The sequence below is a fragment of the Halichoerus grypus genome, chromosome 14 (assembly GCF_964656455.1).
Source record: "Halichoerus grypus chromosome 14, mHalGry1.hap1.1, whole genome shotgun sequence".
NCBI classification, from domain to species: Eukaryota; Metazoa; Chordata; class Mammalia; order Carnivora; family Phocidae; genus Halichoerus; species Halichoerus grypus.
In genome coordinates this window covers 87,946,508-87,963,474 of record NC_135725.1, presented here as the reverse complement: position 1 = coordinate 87,963,474, position 16,967 = coordinate 87,946,508, and the positions used below count along the sequence as shown (strand labels likewise).

General features: G+C 43.9%; 1 protein-coding gene across 17 annotated transcripts in view; it reads left to right on the top strand.

The window, feature by feature from the left end:
• Window positions 1–16,967, top strand: part of FNBP1 (formin binding protein 1) — a 136,189-nt gene that overhangs the window by 65,423 nt on the left and 53,799 nt on the right. For all 17 annotated transcript variants that reach the window (XM_078061888.1, XM_036117038.2, XM_036117048.2 and 14 more), the window contains exons 5-6: window positions 13,730–13,792; window positions 14,207–14,311. In XM_078061888.1, coding sequence (XP_077918014.1) covers window positions 13,730–13,792; window positions 14,207–14,311 — 168 coding nt within the window. The remainder of the gene's footprint in view (window positions 1–13,729; window positions 13,793–14,206; window positions 14,312–16,967) is intronic.

Genomic DNA, 16,967 nt, shown 5'->3' with positions numbered 1-16,967 from the left:
GGGTATGTTTAGTAGTTAGGAACAGATACATGCCTTAAGATCAACCTGTTCGTTTGGAAAAAAAAAACCACATAGGTTCATAAACTGAGATGAAATTTTTATCTGTTCACATTAGAGCAGTGGATCTCAACTAGGCACAATTTTTCTCCCCACACCAGCAACACTTGCCAGTATCTGGAGGTAGTTTTGCTTAGATTAGATGGGGGGGGGGGGGGCGGTTGCCATTGGCATCTGGTGGGTAGAACCCAGAGATGCTGGTAAACATCCTACAATGCACAGAACAGCCTCCTCAACAAAGAAGAACCTGGTCCATGATGTCCATAGTGCCCAGACTAAGAAACCTTGCACTAGACCCCAGATTAGATGACAGCATCTTCCAGACCATTCATTAAAGATCTTTTTTTTTTTTAAGGTTTTATTTATTTATTTATTTGACAGAGAGAGACAGTGAGAGAGGGAACACAAGCAGCAGGGCAGAGGGAGAGGGAGAAGCAGGCTTCCCGCTGAGCAGGGAGCCCGACACGGGGCCGGATCCCAGGACCCTGGGATCATGACCCGAGCCGAAGGCAGATGCTTAACGACTGAGCCACCCAAGTGCCCCTAAAGATCTTTTCTATGATGGAAAGGAAGCAGTGAAACAGAAGGTTCAGAATGAAGCACAAATACCTAATATAATCATAAAGTCAATACAATAAATCTGAACATGATGTTAGACTGCTTCCCTGGGTTCTTGAACTTCCCTTAACCTTGCAAAGTTTATACCTTCTTCCTGTTTGTTTCTTTGTTCAGTGCTTTGTGTCTCTTGACTAACCTTCATCCACCCAAATAGCTTAGAAATTTAGCCAACACCCCAAACAAGAACTCTCTGCATTTACCTTAGTACAGAATATAAATTCTGTTTCTGGAGTGAATCATGAGATATGAACCCACATAACCTGGCTTCCTGTTACTTTTTTTGAATGCCTCTCCTCCAACCACATGGCCCCCTTGCTGCTCCTCAACCTCGCCCCATGTTATCCTGCCTCAGGGCCTTTGCACTGGCTTTTCTCACCTTGGAAAGCTTTTCCCCCAGATATCTGCAAAACTCACTTGCTGACTTCTTCTCAGGAATATCGTCCTCTTGAGGTCTGTCTTGTCCACCTTATTTAAAATTACAAAGTCCGTCCTCTCCTTCCCCTCTTCATTCCCACCACCTTCCCTGCTTTACTGTTTTTCCATAGTGTTTACCAGCATCTAACATTTTATATATTTGCTTGTTTTCTTTCGTTTCACACTAGAATGTAAGCTCCGCGAGGGCAAGAATTTTCTTGGCTACTGTTATATCCCAAGCACGAGGAAGCGTGCCAGGGTAGAAGAAAGAATTAGAAGTAGAGAGAAGCAGTCTTAGACTCAACTTCACTCTTAGACTTTGTGTTACTAGTAGAGGATCCTTGTATTTCCTTTTTGTGTTATGTTTGGGTCCTTTTGTTTTATTCACTCACTGCTAATCATATGTCTTTTGTACAGTCCGTCATATCAGTAGTTTGAATTCTGTTCCTTTTTTTATCAGAAATTACAGTAATTTATAGAGTAAATTATAGGTGATACAGATACACATTAAATAATATCTTGCAATATGTAGTGTTCCTTTTATTTTAGGGAGAATTACAAGCACACATCTGAGTCAGACGTTCTCCTGGGAAGAACTGCAAACACCATGCTCTCTTGAAACATTTTGTAATTACATTAAAATGACATTTTAGGAAATTGGGAAACCTTTTAAACTTCTAGAAAGAAAGAATATCAGTAGGCAAATGCATATTTGTGGTGTTTTAATATAATGCATCATGAACATTTTTGCTTTTTTTCTACATATTTACCATTATTTTGAATGACTGCATAATGTGGCATTATGTTGTATATTGATACACTGTGACTTTAAAAATTATTCTGATTATATTGTCTATTTAATTGTTTGGCCTCAAGTCTTCATTTTCATGGATTATAATAACTGATATCTATTAGGCTTTACATTTCATCTTCATAGCACCCCTTGGGGAGGGGGACCATTACACATTTTACCCCAGACCAGGAGGCTGGAGCCAGCAAGGCAGGGAGTCAGGACCGTCCCCAGGGGTGGAGCTGGGTGTCTCCCTAAACCCACACACGTTTGCATGCATGTTTTTGTTTCCACTGAGTGACATTCTTTAACTTACATCCAAGGATGCCGGGTTAAACAGTGTGAACATCTTCATGGGCAGTGAGTTGGTAGATAAGGTGCTCCTTGAAGTCGAACCATAAGGACCAATATTTCTCCTTTAGAGCTTTCCCTTTTGGCTTCTCCGACTCTTATTAGTGAGTGATCTTACTTATTTTTGAAAAGATGACTCCAGGGGCGCCTGGGTGGCTCAGTCAGTGAAGTGTCTGCCTTCGGCTCAGGTCATGATCTCAGGGTCCTGGGATCGAGCCCCGCGTCGGGCTCCCCGCTCCGCGGAACGCCTCCTTCTCCCTCTCCCACTCCTGCTTGTGTTCCCTCTCTCGCTGTGTCTCTCTCTGTCAAATAAATAAATAAAAATCTTTAAAAAATAAAGTAAAAAGACCTTTTTAAAAATGTTGAATTGATGGATGGCATTGAAATGAGCTGCTTTCACCATTTTAGGTTTAGCTAGTATTTCTCATAGCTGACCAGAAATCATGTCTTGCTTAAGTACCAGTCTGGTTAACCATTAGTATAATACGTTTTGGGCCATTTGATATAGTGGCGAAATCCTATCTGCCCAAAGGGATGATTTCAAATTTACAGGATTACTGCTGGATCTCATTACTGCATGTAGAGTATTTCCAAGTTCAGTTTGGAATACTACTAGAAAATGATTTCTCCTCTAGATTTTGCCATGTTTGAATAGATGAGCCTTAACAAGGATCTGCATGGTGAAAAAGAGCTCATTCTGCAAAAGATGTTTTCTTTCCTCTGGATTTGAAAGGAAGGTAGTAAGAAGGAAGTAAGTAGAGGGAGAGATGGACATTCTTCCCATCTTGGGGGCCATTTCATGATAATGAGCCAGCTGTTTGTCCTTGAAGTCTTAAAAATCTCCCATTGTAAAATAGGATAACACCTATTCATGCTGTTCATGTTCTTTGGAGAAAAGATGGGTTTTAGGCAAGCAACGTCCACACCTACCTTGTTCCCATGTTACATGCAGCTCTCGTGCGTAGTATCATGAATAACCAGTGTCTGTCCCGAGACACAAATCTGTAGGTTCTTTGTTACGAAAATTCATTGATTTTTCAAAAGTAACTTCTTTAAAAGGAAACCTTGACCTGCTGTCTGCAAGGAGTTTAGATTCTTTCCTGCCTGATGTCTGAGCCAGTTTCCATCAGATTGCATGAATAGTCCTGGGAGCCCGCAGGGAGCGCGCTCTTAATTTCTTCACCTAATGGGCTCCGCTGCAGAAATTATATTTTTAGCGAGATACTCGCCTTCTCTTTAGAGAGAATAGAATCAGGAGCCAGTCTTTGGGGCGAACGTAAATCAAAGTACACAGTGACAGATCCTTTGCTTTGTATTCAGTTTTTTGTCTGCATATGTAAATTATCAATAAATCTGTACTATGCGACAATGTCTAGGATTTACTGGTGTTCAGTAGAAATTACTGGGAAATCAACATTCTTTATAAGGCAGCATGCTTAGTTTTAATGTGTAAAATCTGGGAATTTTATACTTGCCTGATTTTCCTAGATTTTGACAGATTTACAGTAAATACAATATTCATCTCTTTTAGCGGACCACGTGGCAAAAAGAACTTCTGTTTCTTGGGGCACCGGGTGGTTCAGTCGGTTGAGCATCCAACTCTGTTTTTATTTATTTATTTGACAGAGAGAGACACAGCGAGAGAGGAAACACAAGCAGGGGAAGTGGGAGAGGGAGAAGCAGGCTTCCCGCCGAGCAGGGAGCCCAACGAGGGGCTCGATCCCAGGACCCTGGGATCATGACCTGAGCCGAGGGCAGACGCCCAATGACTGAGCCACCCAGGCGCCCCTGAGCATCCAACTCTTAACTCTGCTCAGGTCTTGATCTCAGGGTTGTGAGTTCAAGCCCCGCATCAGGCTCCATGCTGAGTGTGGAGCCTACTTTAAAAAAAAGGGGGAGAACTTCTATTTCTTTTATGTACTCTTCCCCCCTTTCTTGAAGGGGGGGTGCTATGATTCATGTATTAGTTGCCAGTATTGTTAAAGAATGTTACCAAAACTCTGGATTAGAGAACAAAAACTCAAACTTTTGGGGTGCCTGGGTGGCTCAGTCAGTTGGGCATCTGCCTTCGGCTCGGGTCACGATCCCGGAGTCCTGGGATCAAGCCCCGCATCGGGCTCCCTGCTCCGCGGGAAGCCTGCTTCTCCCTCTCCCACTCCCCCTGCTTGTGTTCCTGCTCTCGCTATCTCTCTCTGTCAAATAAATAAATAAAATATTTTTTAAAAAAAGAAAAAAACTCAAACTTTTTATAAACCAAAATCCTCATTTTTCTAAGTTACCTTCTAGATGTCACAGACATAGAGATATTGATATGTCTCTGTATCAGAGACTGATATAGATATGTATATGTAATATCTCTATATAAATATATTACATATATAAAACACTTAAGCATATTAGTCCTATATAGATATAATTTATATTTTTCTTTATTCCACATTTAATATCATAAGCAGTTTTTATTTTTCTACTTGAAAATATGTAGTTTTTTTTTTTTTTAAAGATTTTATTTATTTATTTGACAGAGAGAGACACAGCGAGAGCAGGAACACAAGCAGGGGGAGAGGGAGAGGGAGAAGCAGGCTTCCCGCTGAGCAGGGAGCCCAATGCGGGGCTCGATCCCAGGACCCCGGGATCATGACCTGAGCCGAAGGCAGACGCTTAACGACTGAGCCACCCAGGTGCCCTGAAAATATGTAGTTTTAATCATTGGAATTTTAGGGCGCCTGGGTGGCTCAGTTGGTTAGGCGACTGCCTTCAGCTCAGGTCATGATCCTGGAGTCCCGGGATCGAGTCCCGCATCAGGCTCCCTGCTCGGCGGGGAGTCTGCTTCTCCCTCTGACCCTCCTCCCTCTCATGCTCTCTGTCTCTCATTCTCTCTCTCTCAAATAAATAAATAAAATATTAAAAAAAAAAAAATCATTGGAATTTTAGTGGCTAGGCATTATTCTAATGCTATTATCATTCACTTAACTAATTCTTTAATATTTGATCTGTAGGCTATTACCAGTTTCTGATTGTTTACTTTTAGTTATACAAACAATACTGCAGAGAACTCGCTACTTTAATAGCTCTTTTGTGTATGGGGTGGGGATCGTTCCTCCAAGCTAAATTCCCAGAAAAAGAGTACGAGGTCAAACATACATGATTTATGGTTCTTAATTAAGCTTTGGTCGTTTACTAGAGTATTGGTCTTTAACAGAAGTATAGATGAGATTCCTAAGTCACTGAAATAATCAACGAGATTGTGAATTAGCCGATCTGAAATGTGGGTAGTTCAGAGTTGCTATCAGATATATTCCTCCATAAGAACTAAGGTAAATATACCCTTGTTGGCGATTTTTGCACATTGAATCAAGTTATTAGAGAATTTCAGAGAGATTGTTTGGTTCATCTCCAGCCTTCGAGTCTGTCTCAGGATTATCCACAGTGATCACCGCTAAACGCATAAGAGGGATTTATGGAGATTTGTAGCTCCAGAAGGGGAGTCAGGAGGTTCCGGCCAGCATTTACTGGAAGCTACAAGTAAACTTCTCTCCGCAGGTGGAAAGTATGGCTCATTACAAAATATTGGCCAGGAGCAGAATCGCTTTTTTGGCAGTGGTTATCTGAAAAGTTCTAGAGGAAACAATTATACAATACCTTCAGTGACTCACTAAAATTTTTATAAACAGAGAGTGCTTACAAGACCCCACATTACTTAGAATTGACCAGTTATATTTTTTTCCCTGAGGTTTCAGGGATGTTTAAAAATTGATACTAAAAGATACAGTCATCTCGAAGTTAGGTATTGGATAGGTCCTATTTAGGAACTTAGGGAGGGACTTGATTTCCTATAAGGCAGTTTTGTAGCATGAACTGACCCTACTATGTTTAGAACATGTTTTTATAAGAAATTACAGCAAACAACAAAGCCTAGCATGAAGGAATGCAAAAAATAAAAGGACCTTACGTATATGATCAAGTCATTACAAATCTATTTCTGATCTTTTCGGTCCTATTGTGATGCAACTGGGGGTACTCTGTTATAAAGCCAGGACCTGTGGGAAGAAAGCACAGAAAGCCAAGAGGGAGTTTCGATTTCATGGCCTGGAAGAGGAGGGTTTCGATAATAGTTCCTCTTTACTGGGGTTACCACTTTTATTTAAATAAATCCAAAATCCAAAAGCGAGGGGCCCTGTAGAAGTTGTTGGTCTTCTGCCTGTGTCATGCTGATGGGACTCCCACTGATAGCCCCTGGTTTAATGTATCTGTAGAAGGTGTATTTGGTTTTGTTATGTCTTCTTTGTTTTGAGAGGACATGTGATAGGAGCGTGCTTTTCATCAAGGCCCTGTCACCGCTGTGGTTCTATCACCTGCAGAATCATTAAAATTTTATCCTAGCATTTATGGGATAACATACCTAGTTATCAGGAGGCTGACATTCTGCTCTTGATTCCCTGGATTTGAAGTGCAACTTTGGGTTTTGTGTTTCTTCCTTGTGAGCTGGAACGAGACCTTCTTTTTCTTCTAAGAACTGGGAATTACTTGACTGATGTTTTGTGTCCCAGCTGACTCTCTTACATCCAGGCACCTGCTTGCCATCTCCCCTGATGTGCCCGATGCAGCATCCCCCAGCACACCAATGTCCCCTGGAGCCCGGCAGCACTGGGAATGATGCCCCAGAGCTGTGCCATGCAGTGGCCTTTTTATCCCATCCAAAAAGAAACTTTGGATCCCCCAAACTCCTTTATCACACCCCTGTTCCAATCTGCATTTCCTCCGGTCAGTAAATGGCACTCCTTTTTAACCTAGTTGTTCTGGCCAAAACCATAGGGCACCCAGGACTTCTTTGTCCTTCACACCCCATCTTCTATATAATAATCAGGTCCTGTCGGCTCTACCTTCAGTAAATGTTCTGAATCCAAACACCTCTCACCCCTTGTCCGGTCCCTCATCATCTCACCTGGAGGATTGCCCCAAGCCTCCTACTTCATCCCTGTGCTCCCAGGCTCACCCCGTGGTCCATGGCGCAGCTCCCCGTCTCCACCTGTGCCACCAGCTGTCCCGTGAGCAAGTGCAGCAGCCTCCCCCCTGGTCCCTCTGCCACGCCTGCCCCATTCGGTACATTCTCCACGCGGCAGCCTGCGCAACCTCGTGATAATGCAGATCAGACCACGTCCCTTCCCTTCTTCAGTCCTTTGATAGCTTTCCCTCACACTCACGTGGCCTGGGAAGCCGTCCTTGGTCCAGCCCTTGCCTGCTTCTGCCTTATCTCTCGTCTCGGTCTGATCACATTGGCGTCAGCTGTTTGATGAACACACGAAGCCCTTTCCTGCTTCAGGGCATCTCCACTGTTCAGCTGAAGAAGGGTGTTTCCTTCCCCAGACCTTTGCAAGTTCATGCCTCTACTTTGTTCAAGAAACATCCCCATCCAGATCTATCTAAAATGTCACTGCACCCATAGCCGCCCTCTCTGTCCCCTTGTCCTTTTTCTCTTACCACTGTGTCCACTGGGTTTCATAAGGACAGCACCCGGCATGAGCAGCACGCTGCACCTGGGGGCATGCAATTAACATTCGTGGAATGAATGACTGAATTTGATTGTAAGAGCTTTCAGCCTTTTGGGGAAGGATTACTGCCCCTAAAGTCTCACCCTTGGTCAACCTGGCACTTTATCTGAAACTCTTACTGATGGTGATTCTCCTTGTCTGGGTTTGGAAGTAAGAGATTGATACTCTCAGAAGGGCTCAAGTGAGGGGCATCACTGCTTAATATTGATCATATTAAGATTCTTTCATCCTAGAAGCGCCTGGGTGGCTCAGTCGTTAAGCGTCTGCCTTCGGCTCAGGTCATGATCCCAGAGTCCTGGGATCGAGCCCCGCATCGGGCTCCCTGCTCTGCGGGAAGCCTGCTTCTCCCTCTCACTCGCCCTAGCTGTGTTTCTCTCTCTGTCAAATAAATAAATAAAATCTTTAAAAAAAAAAAAAAGATTCTTTCATCCTAAAAGTTAATCAGGAGGTGCCTGGCTGGCTCAGTCCATAGAGCATGTGACTGTTGATCTTGGGGTCGTGAGTTCAAGCTCCACATTGGGCGCCGAGCTAACTTTAAAAAAAAAAAAAAAAGAGTTAATCAAGATTCTTCGAAACAATTAGAATTTTAAGGAATATGAAAGAAGGGATTATTCTGAAGAACAGGTAGAAGCCTCCTGGAGTCCAGGTAAATTGTGAACGTGTGGAGCGATCTGGGTAGCAAAAGCCAGCGTGAGAATGACAGGAGCAGTGGGGAGAAGGCACACTGGGAGAGAAGTAAAGACAACTTGGCAATGTCTGCTGGACCATGCGTGGGGTCCCCCGCCCGGTGCCCAGATGGTCGGGGGGATGGGTAGGGTTCAGCGGCTGAGCTTGACACTGGGAGGTAGGCGTGTTTGGAACTTGTGCACCAAGAAGGTATTTGTGTTACAAATGGATTAAGGAAAATGGACCTTCCTGAATTAATCCTATTTATTTAATCATATGACCATACTGTATAAATCAGAATGCGGCTGCCATCACGAACGCCTAGGTTTATGGTTTGGGATTGGAGGGAGGGGGCGAAGTGCTCCCTTGAGCAGGGCTGACGGTATTTGAGTTTCCTCCACAGTCCGCATCCATGTCTCTGCCACAGAGATTCATAGTTGCATTAATTAATCCCGAGTCAGGCATAGAATATGCTAGTGTTCAGACCCACCACACTGTGGGTTTTGAGGAAATTATAACATTTGTCACAGACGTGTTTTCTGCAAGCTCCTTTTTTCTTTGCCCTTTTCAAGTCTTGTGCTCCTTTGTTTTCATCTGTGGAATCTGAGTTTTATTTAAAATTCCAGATGGTTGACTGTCCTCAATTGAGTGTTTATTCTTTTTTTTTTTCACTTTTTTTTTTTGGAAGTGGCTGTTCTCACATCAATGCCATATTTTGCTTTTTTATGGAGTTTTAAAAATTAAGGGTCTATTATATATAAATAGAGTAAAAGCGAGCAGCTGTGTACTTAATTGTGGAGTGTGAATAATAAACATTTTCACAGCCTGAATATGATCTCTTGGAGCCCAGTAAAACCTTCTTAGAAGCTTTGTCATTGTAGTTTTTCTTGAAGTTAGTGCTTGCTTATTTTAGGTTCCCTGTGATTCTTCTCTCAGCTGCCCCTGGTCACTGGGAGAATCCTAAAAAAATTTGGAAGGATGCTTTTATTATTTATATAGATTCTACCTGTATATTTTTAAGGTCCAACCAAAAATTTGAAATGAAAGTAAGTTTCACTGTCAGCTGAGATACCATCAGGCATTTTCAAAAGTCTGTTATTACCTCCGAAGAGAAATGAAAGCATCCTGCTTACAGGAGAAAGTCAGGAGCATTTCTCTGGGTCCCTAGAGATGGCATTTCCCGTCTCAGCTGATAGGAGAAAAGCGCCATGATGACTTCACTTTGCGGCTCCAAAAGACTTATTATCTTTTTCTAGAGAACAATTCCTCTTTATTTAGAGCTCGGAGGCACACTTTTTAGATACACACTTGCTCACTGTCTGGCAAAGCAATGCTTTGCCATTGTTTGTTAATAAACAACACACACATCTGGCAAGCTGGTTTGCTTGTTTACCTTTGTAACTGTTAGCTAGCTTTTCCAATTGAAGGAGGGGAGAGAGAACTGGACCCAGGTGACCTCTGTCTAGGTCATGGTACGCTCAGGACGGTCAGGAGACCTTGGGTTCCACCCCCGGATTTCCTAAGGGATCAGGCAGCACCACGTATTTTTTTTCTGTATTGTAGCCAAATGAATTTTGAAGGAACACATACCGTGAGAGATACATTAGAAGGAAAATCACGGACACCTTGATTTTTCCCTACGTCTCAGGAGACATTAGGATCTCAAGTGTAGTTCTCAGATGGTTGTTTTAGTCGGACAGAACTGGGGCTGAGGAGTCCTTCAAGGGAGAAAGCTCATCATCAGTCAAGTCAAGGTGCACAACCGTGCTTGAAAAATAAATTCACGTTTATTTTTAAATATTAAACGAAGGAGCAGCGGGAGAATTTACTGTGTGGGTTTTCAATCAAAGTCAGCCCTGGTGCTCCCAGAATATGACTCTGTGTGTGTGTGTGTGTGTGTGTGTGTGTGTGTGTGTGGCGGGGGTGGGGTGGGGTATCTATTGTCTTCAGAGAAGATTCCTGTGATGATAAAGCCCAGCCAGCCTTCCTGGCAGCGCCTGTCGCCTTCTGCGTACTCTTGTGTGTGTTTCCTCTCTCAGCCCAGGACTGGCCTTGCGTTTTGTGAAAACATTTCGAGAGCATAAACCCAGAGCACGGGTCTGAGTTTGGTGCTAAGGTATCTCCCCTCCCCTTTACGTCTGTCTTTAAATCTCAAAGTAAAACGGGGGGGGGGGGATGGGGAGATCTTTTCAGCAAATCGCAGAACACGGTGATCCTGCTTGCGAAATGGGGGATCGTCCTCTTGACAATTCAGGAACGTGGCTTCTGACTGGGCAGGACTCCAGGAGCCCAGGGGCCTCCCTGAGAGGGCACGGCAAAGCCTGTTTCTCTGCCTCCCTGTCTGCCTCTCTCTTCACCGCCCCCCCCCCCCAGCTCCCCAGGACCTCCCTCAGTCCTGCCCTCCATTCCATGTTAAAGTGAAATATGTGGCTTTCAGAAAACCCACTTGCATTTGGGACTTCCTCCGAAGTTCAAGATTTTCCTAGCTCTGCCCTCAGCTCTCCTTCTACTTCCACTGCCTTGATCCTGTCTTGCTTGTTTATTTCTAGCCTTAAACGCAATCTCTGTTCGGTTTCATCCCTGTGTCTGTTATGAAACTTGAAGAATGAAGCCCCCAGGGGGCTCCTCTTGGATTCATAGAGACAAAAAAAAAATTGCCGGATGGGTAAAACTTGCCGTAAAAAGGCGCTTAAAACATGAAACGTGGCCTCAAAAGAGAGACAAGAAAACACTCCCTTATAAAAAGAGCGCTGTTCTTAAAAAAAACAAAATCTGATTTGGTCTCCTCCTTCCTGTCCTCCTTTGTGACTCAGCCCCGCCCTAGGCTCTGACTGGGGGGGATGGAAAGGTCCGAGGCTGTGCGGAGGGGACCTGTTCCGTCGGTCATGCTTTCTGCCTGCTTTCTGGCCGTGGAACCCCCCCACCACCACCACCGAGGTTTACCTTGTCCGTCAGAACACAGACAGCCCATTCAAGCCCAGGCATTGAAGGAAGGTTGTCTAGTAAAAGGAACATTTACGTTGCTGTGGAGAGGGTTCAGGAGAAGCAACAGGGCTGGTGCAGAACCCCGGGGCTAGTCAGGGGGGGGAGCTGCTGTGGCTTCCCAGTCTGACGGGGCAGGGGTGCATTGTAGGCACTTCATAGGAGTGCCTGATGGGAGCTGTGGCCTTGGGTCGAGGACCCAGCCAACCCGGAGCATCTTAGCGAGAGGAAGCTGCAGATGGATATAAATTCCTGCCCTCTGATATGCCAGAACCTCTGTGGCAAATCTGACAGAGCCGGAGGGCAAGGGAAGCCTGCATGTGGTCCCTGCAGGTCAGCCTCTGGGGACACAATAGGGCGGAGAACGGATCTGGGAAATTCCCGCCACATTGACAAAGTTGGTGACGTCACAGTTGAAGGCTTTAGGAAACGCTGGTGATTTTAGGCCCCTGGATAAAAAGGACACCGTTTTCTTTCTTTCTTTTTTTTTTTTTTTAAAGACTATTCATTTATTTGACAGAGAGAGACACAGCGAGAGAAGGAACACAAGAAGGGCGAGTGGGAGAGGGAGAAGCAGGCTTCCTGCTGAGCAAGGAGCCTGATGTGGGGCTCGATCCCAGGACCCTGGGATCATGACCTGAGCCGAAGGCAGACGCTTAACGACTGAGCCACCCAGGCGCCCAAGGACACCGTTTTCTTAATATTTCCACGTGTTTCTAGCTGGTCTTTCCTTGGGATCTCGTCTCCCTTGGTGATCTCGTCCAGGCCGTGGCTCAGCATCGAGCACCCGCTGGATGCTGACGACGCTGATCGTTTTAGCGTGGACCACTCTCTGAGCTCTCCCGCAGCCATCCAGCTACCTGTGAGGCTGTCCACTTGGGCGTCTCCTAGAATGTCAGCCTAACACGTCTAAAGCTGTGTCTGATTCCCCTCAGACCTGCCTCTCTCAGCAACCCCCCCCCCCCCCCCAAGCTCTGGCTAGCAACCTCAGTTCTCTGCTCACATCTGATCCTGGAGTTTTCCCGACCAAAGGACACCTAGAGTCTGACCCCTGCTCACCATCTGCACGGCTACCCTGTGGTCCAAGTCTCCTGTCTCCAGGGTTGGAGAGAGGCTCCTACCTGGAACCTTCCTTCGTAACACGGCGCTTCTATACTTGGAGTGATCCATGGCTCCCCAGCTCATTCAGACCACAAGTCTACAAGACTCTCCACAGTCTGGTCCTTTCTTCTCTGACCCCCTCTCCTGATGTTCTTGAGGCTCACCCTGGTCTAGCCCTCTAGGATCCTTACTAGTCAACACAAGGCACTTAACCTGCCTCAGGGCCTTTGCCAATAGCAGGGGGAGTGAATTTATTTTTAAATCTAAAAAGGCCAAAGTCATGGAAACATCCATCCACACAAAAGTTTTACACAAATGTTTGCAGCAGCATCATTCATAATAGCCCCAAACTGGGAAAACCCTAATGTTCATCGACTGTAAATGGATAAGCAAAATGTGTATACATCCAGACAATGGAGTGTCACTTGGCAGTAAAAAGAGATAAACATGGATGAACCTTGAAGACATTCTGCTAAGTGAACATTAGGTACTAGTGGAAACATCATGCCAGTCACAGAAGGACCTCATATTGTATGAGTCCATTCATAGGAAATAATCCAGAACAGGCAAATTTATAGAGACAGAAAGTGGAGTGCTGGTTGCCTAAGGCTGGGGAGGAGGGGGTGGGGAGGGATGACAGCTGAGGTACCGGCTCTCTTTTTGGGGGGATAAAAATGTTCTCAAATTGATTGTTGGTCATGGTTGCGTAATTCTGTGACTACACCAAAGAGCATTGAATTGTACAACCTAAATGGGTAGATCGTGTGGTACGTGAATTCCTCCTCAAAGCAATTAAAAACAAAGATCTAAGTGATTGTTGTGTTAACGAACGTTCCTGTTGTTTTTCCAAGTGCTGTATGTAGGTCTTAGAATTCAGTATTATCATATCAGAAGTTTTAAAGGGAACTCTGTGACCGTTTGCATTTTCACTTCCTCTTTGTTTTTTTAACCCTTACCTTTCTTTGGCGTGCACGTGCTAGATAGTCAGTATTTAAATGTGATTGAGGGGGTGCCTGGCTGGCTCTCTGTTGGTAGAGCACGTGACTCTTGATCTCAGGGGCGTGAGTTCAAACCCCACGTTGGATGTGGAGACTACTTAAAAAAAAATGAAATATGAATTTAAGCAGATGGATTTTTTTTCTCACGTGTGAATGTGAGAAAGAGGGGGTGCTAATGCCTCTGTATTTTCTGCTTCCAGTACTTCCACGACGGGCGGAAGGCACAACAGCACATAGAGATCTGCTGGAAACAACTCGAATCAGTAAGTGGACAAGAAACAGCTCAAGAAATGCCTGTAGACTTTCTAATTTGAGTGTGAGCTTGCATCGATCCGTAAGTGCAGAACAAAAACACCAAAGGGATGCCATGCCCTTAGAGATTTTCTCCAATTTGAATTGCATTTGTTTCTAGACACCATTATCGAGACCAGAGTGTGGAGCCCAAAGAGCTCAAGCAGAGTGTTTTTCTAAAAACTCATACGGAAAGCACAAAGGTTGGACAGGTGGGGTGGTTATAAATGCAGACTGTAGAATAACTCTTTGATGTTAGGACATACAACCAAGCAGCTCAGAGGAGAAAGCTCTTTGGGGGATTGAGACAAAATGATACGTTCTCATAGGAATCCCACGGCTTCATTCACACCTGCTCTCCTGTCACCACTTGCCTTTGCTTTCAGAGTAAAAGACGATTTGAACGGGACTGCAAAGAGGCGGACAGAGCGCAGCAGTACTTCGAGAAGATGGATGCGGACATCAATGTCACCAAAGCAGATGTTGAAAAGGTGAGGTGACAGTGAGCTCCCTTCTTTCACTTGCCCTGATGCCTGTCGCCTCTCCTCCCAGGCTGCCTGTCCCCAAGCTCTCCTTTTTTTCATGTCACCGCAAAAGGCCACTCAGCCTGGGAAGAGCTGTTAGCATTTTGTGTCCCTCATCTTGGGGACCAGAGGCTGACTTCTGGGGAGTCTCCAGTGTTGTGACTGGAGCAGTTTGTGGATTTGTGTCATCCCCAGGATGATGACTGGGAGACGTCGCCTAGGAGTGGCTCTCGCGAGGTGGGGGGTGGGGGTGGGGGCTTCCGGAGTCTGTGGTTTTCCCTTAATGGCTTTTCAAAGAAAAAGTCAGTCCCTTTAAAAGCCAGAGCAAACCAGTTCCGTGCCATCTGGCAGAGCTCTGTCGCTTAATGCTTCCGTTGGGGAGATAAAGGGACTCGCAGGCTGGCCTGACTTTGGAGGTGATTCATTCAGGTTGTTAGCAGGGTGCATCTGGGCGTCCCATCCAGGGCTCTTTTCTAAATGGACTTGTGTCGCAGTTTGGAATATCATAAAGCTCGAACTGTACCTTCTTGTGGTTCCACATCTTTCTCCCGAGAAGCTGAGTTTTCTTTTTCTAAAAGTTATCAATGCAGTGTAAACAACATTAGGCTGTTAAATGACTGTATTCATCCCATGGCTGCCCGGGGCTGTTTCGGCATCTGCAGCGTCATGCTTTACGTGGGGAGAAACACAGCGTTTTCATAGATTTCTTTCACTTTTGCCAGATTCATGGGAGATGGGTTTAGTTGGAAAATAGTGTGGGTTATTTAGTTACTTGTCCAAGTCTGCCAAATTCCTTGCTTAAAGCCTAGGTATATATTAGCATGCCTTCCTCGATAATTATCTAATATATTAAAATACACATCCTCAATGTCTCTATTTGAGCTGGAGTGGGGATACTTTACCGAAAGATGTATGAATGAGCTGATAAAATTACCATAAATTACCATCAATTTGTCATAAATTCCTATGAAATAACCAACTCCCCAAGGGATTTAAAATGTGACTCAGATAAAATAGATTGATCCAGAGTTTATCAAAAAATCATTTGGGGCTAAATGAGGTATGTCAGTATATGCATAACATACCTAGCAAAGGTATGCATTCTTTATCAAATATTTTATTATTTTATTATCATAAATGTAAAATCAGAGTGATTTTTATTCATTTAAAGATTTTTTTAAAAGAAATTGCTTTTATGACCTTTTCTTAATATAAAAGCTGTCCATGCTTATTACAGAAATTGCTTATTTATACCATTTTCTCTTTTGGAGGGTCAGGTTTCTGAAATCATTTTTATTCATATTTTGAGAACCCCAAATTTATCATGGAGCTTCCCTTGTCTATTTTTATTTTCTATTTCATTTAGTTTCTTTTTCTTCTTTGCCTTCCTCTTCTTTGGATGTATTCTCTTGCCTTTTCAGAGATTTCTTTCTTCTTGCCTACCTCCTTTCAGTTTTTCATCTTTCCTAATGTGAGCATTTAAGTAACACATTTCTTAGGGCGCCTGGGTGGCTCTGTCGGTTAAACATCCGACTCTTAATCTCGAGCTCAGGTCTTGATCTCAGGGTTGTGAGTTCAAGCCCCACATTGGGAGCCTACTTTAAAAAAAAAAAAAGTAACACATTTCCCACTTATGTACAATTTTATCTGCAACCCACGAATTTTGGTATGGAGTACTCCTATTGTTTATTTTGAGATACTTTTCATTTCCTTTACTATTGAATCTCTCCTGTGATTTATTTGGAAGCCTCTTTAAAAATCTCCAATTGTGGGTGCCCGGGTAGCTCAGTCGGTTAAGCGTCTGCCTTGGGCTCAGGTCATGATCCCAGGGTCCTGGGATCGAGCCCTGTGTGGGCCTCCCTGCTCAGCTTCTCCTTCTCCCTCTGCCCCTCCCCCTGCTCATGCTCTCTCTCTCTCTCACTCTGTCTCTCAAATAAATAAATAAAATCTTTAAAACAAATAAAAATTTCCAATTGTATGACATTTAAACTTATTTTTTCTTTATTGATTTCTATAATTTAATTACATCATTATTCAAGGAAGTCTGAGTTTGAGTCTTGGGTATTTGTTGAGACTTGTTTCATGGCCCAGTACATGGTCAGCTTTTATTGGCATTCTGTAAGTAATTGAAAAGAATGTGTATTATCCGTCTGTATGTATTTTCATTAGATCCAACTTGCTGATGATGTTATGCAAATCTTCCCATTATGAAGATTTTTTTTTGCCATTTGTTGTATCATTTTTTGAGAGAGATATATTACTTCTTTGTGCTTTACTTTTCCTGTTTGTAAAAAGGGAACACAGAAGAACTGGATTTCATCCAGTCTGATGGTCTTTTCCTTTCCCCTGGAGAGTTTGGGCTCATGTATACCATCTCATCTTGTTTTCTCTTTGTCTCACTTTCTCTGTGTTCCCTTACCTCTTGCTCTGACACTTTTTGTTTCTTGCCTTCTTCAGTTTTGAAGTTTTTGTTTTTACTTTTCTCATTCCGTCTTTCACCTATATGAGAGATTGGAGATTATGTATTCTCTTTCTGTGCTTTTATTGGTTGGCCTAGATATTTTAACATACATATTCAACCTAAACTACGAAGTAATTTGGAATCTTTACTAATGTTTTCCCA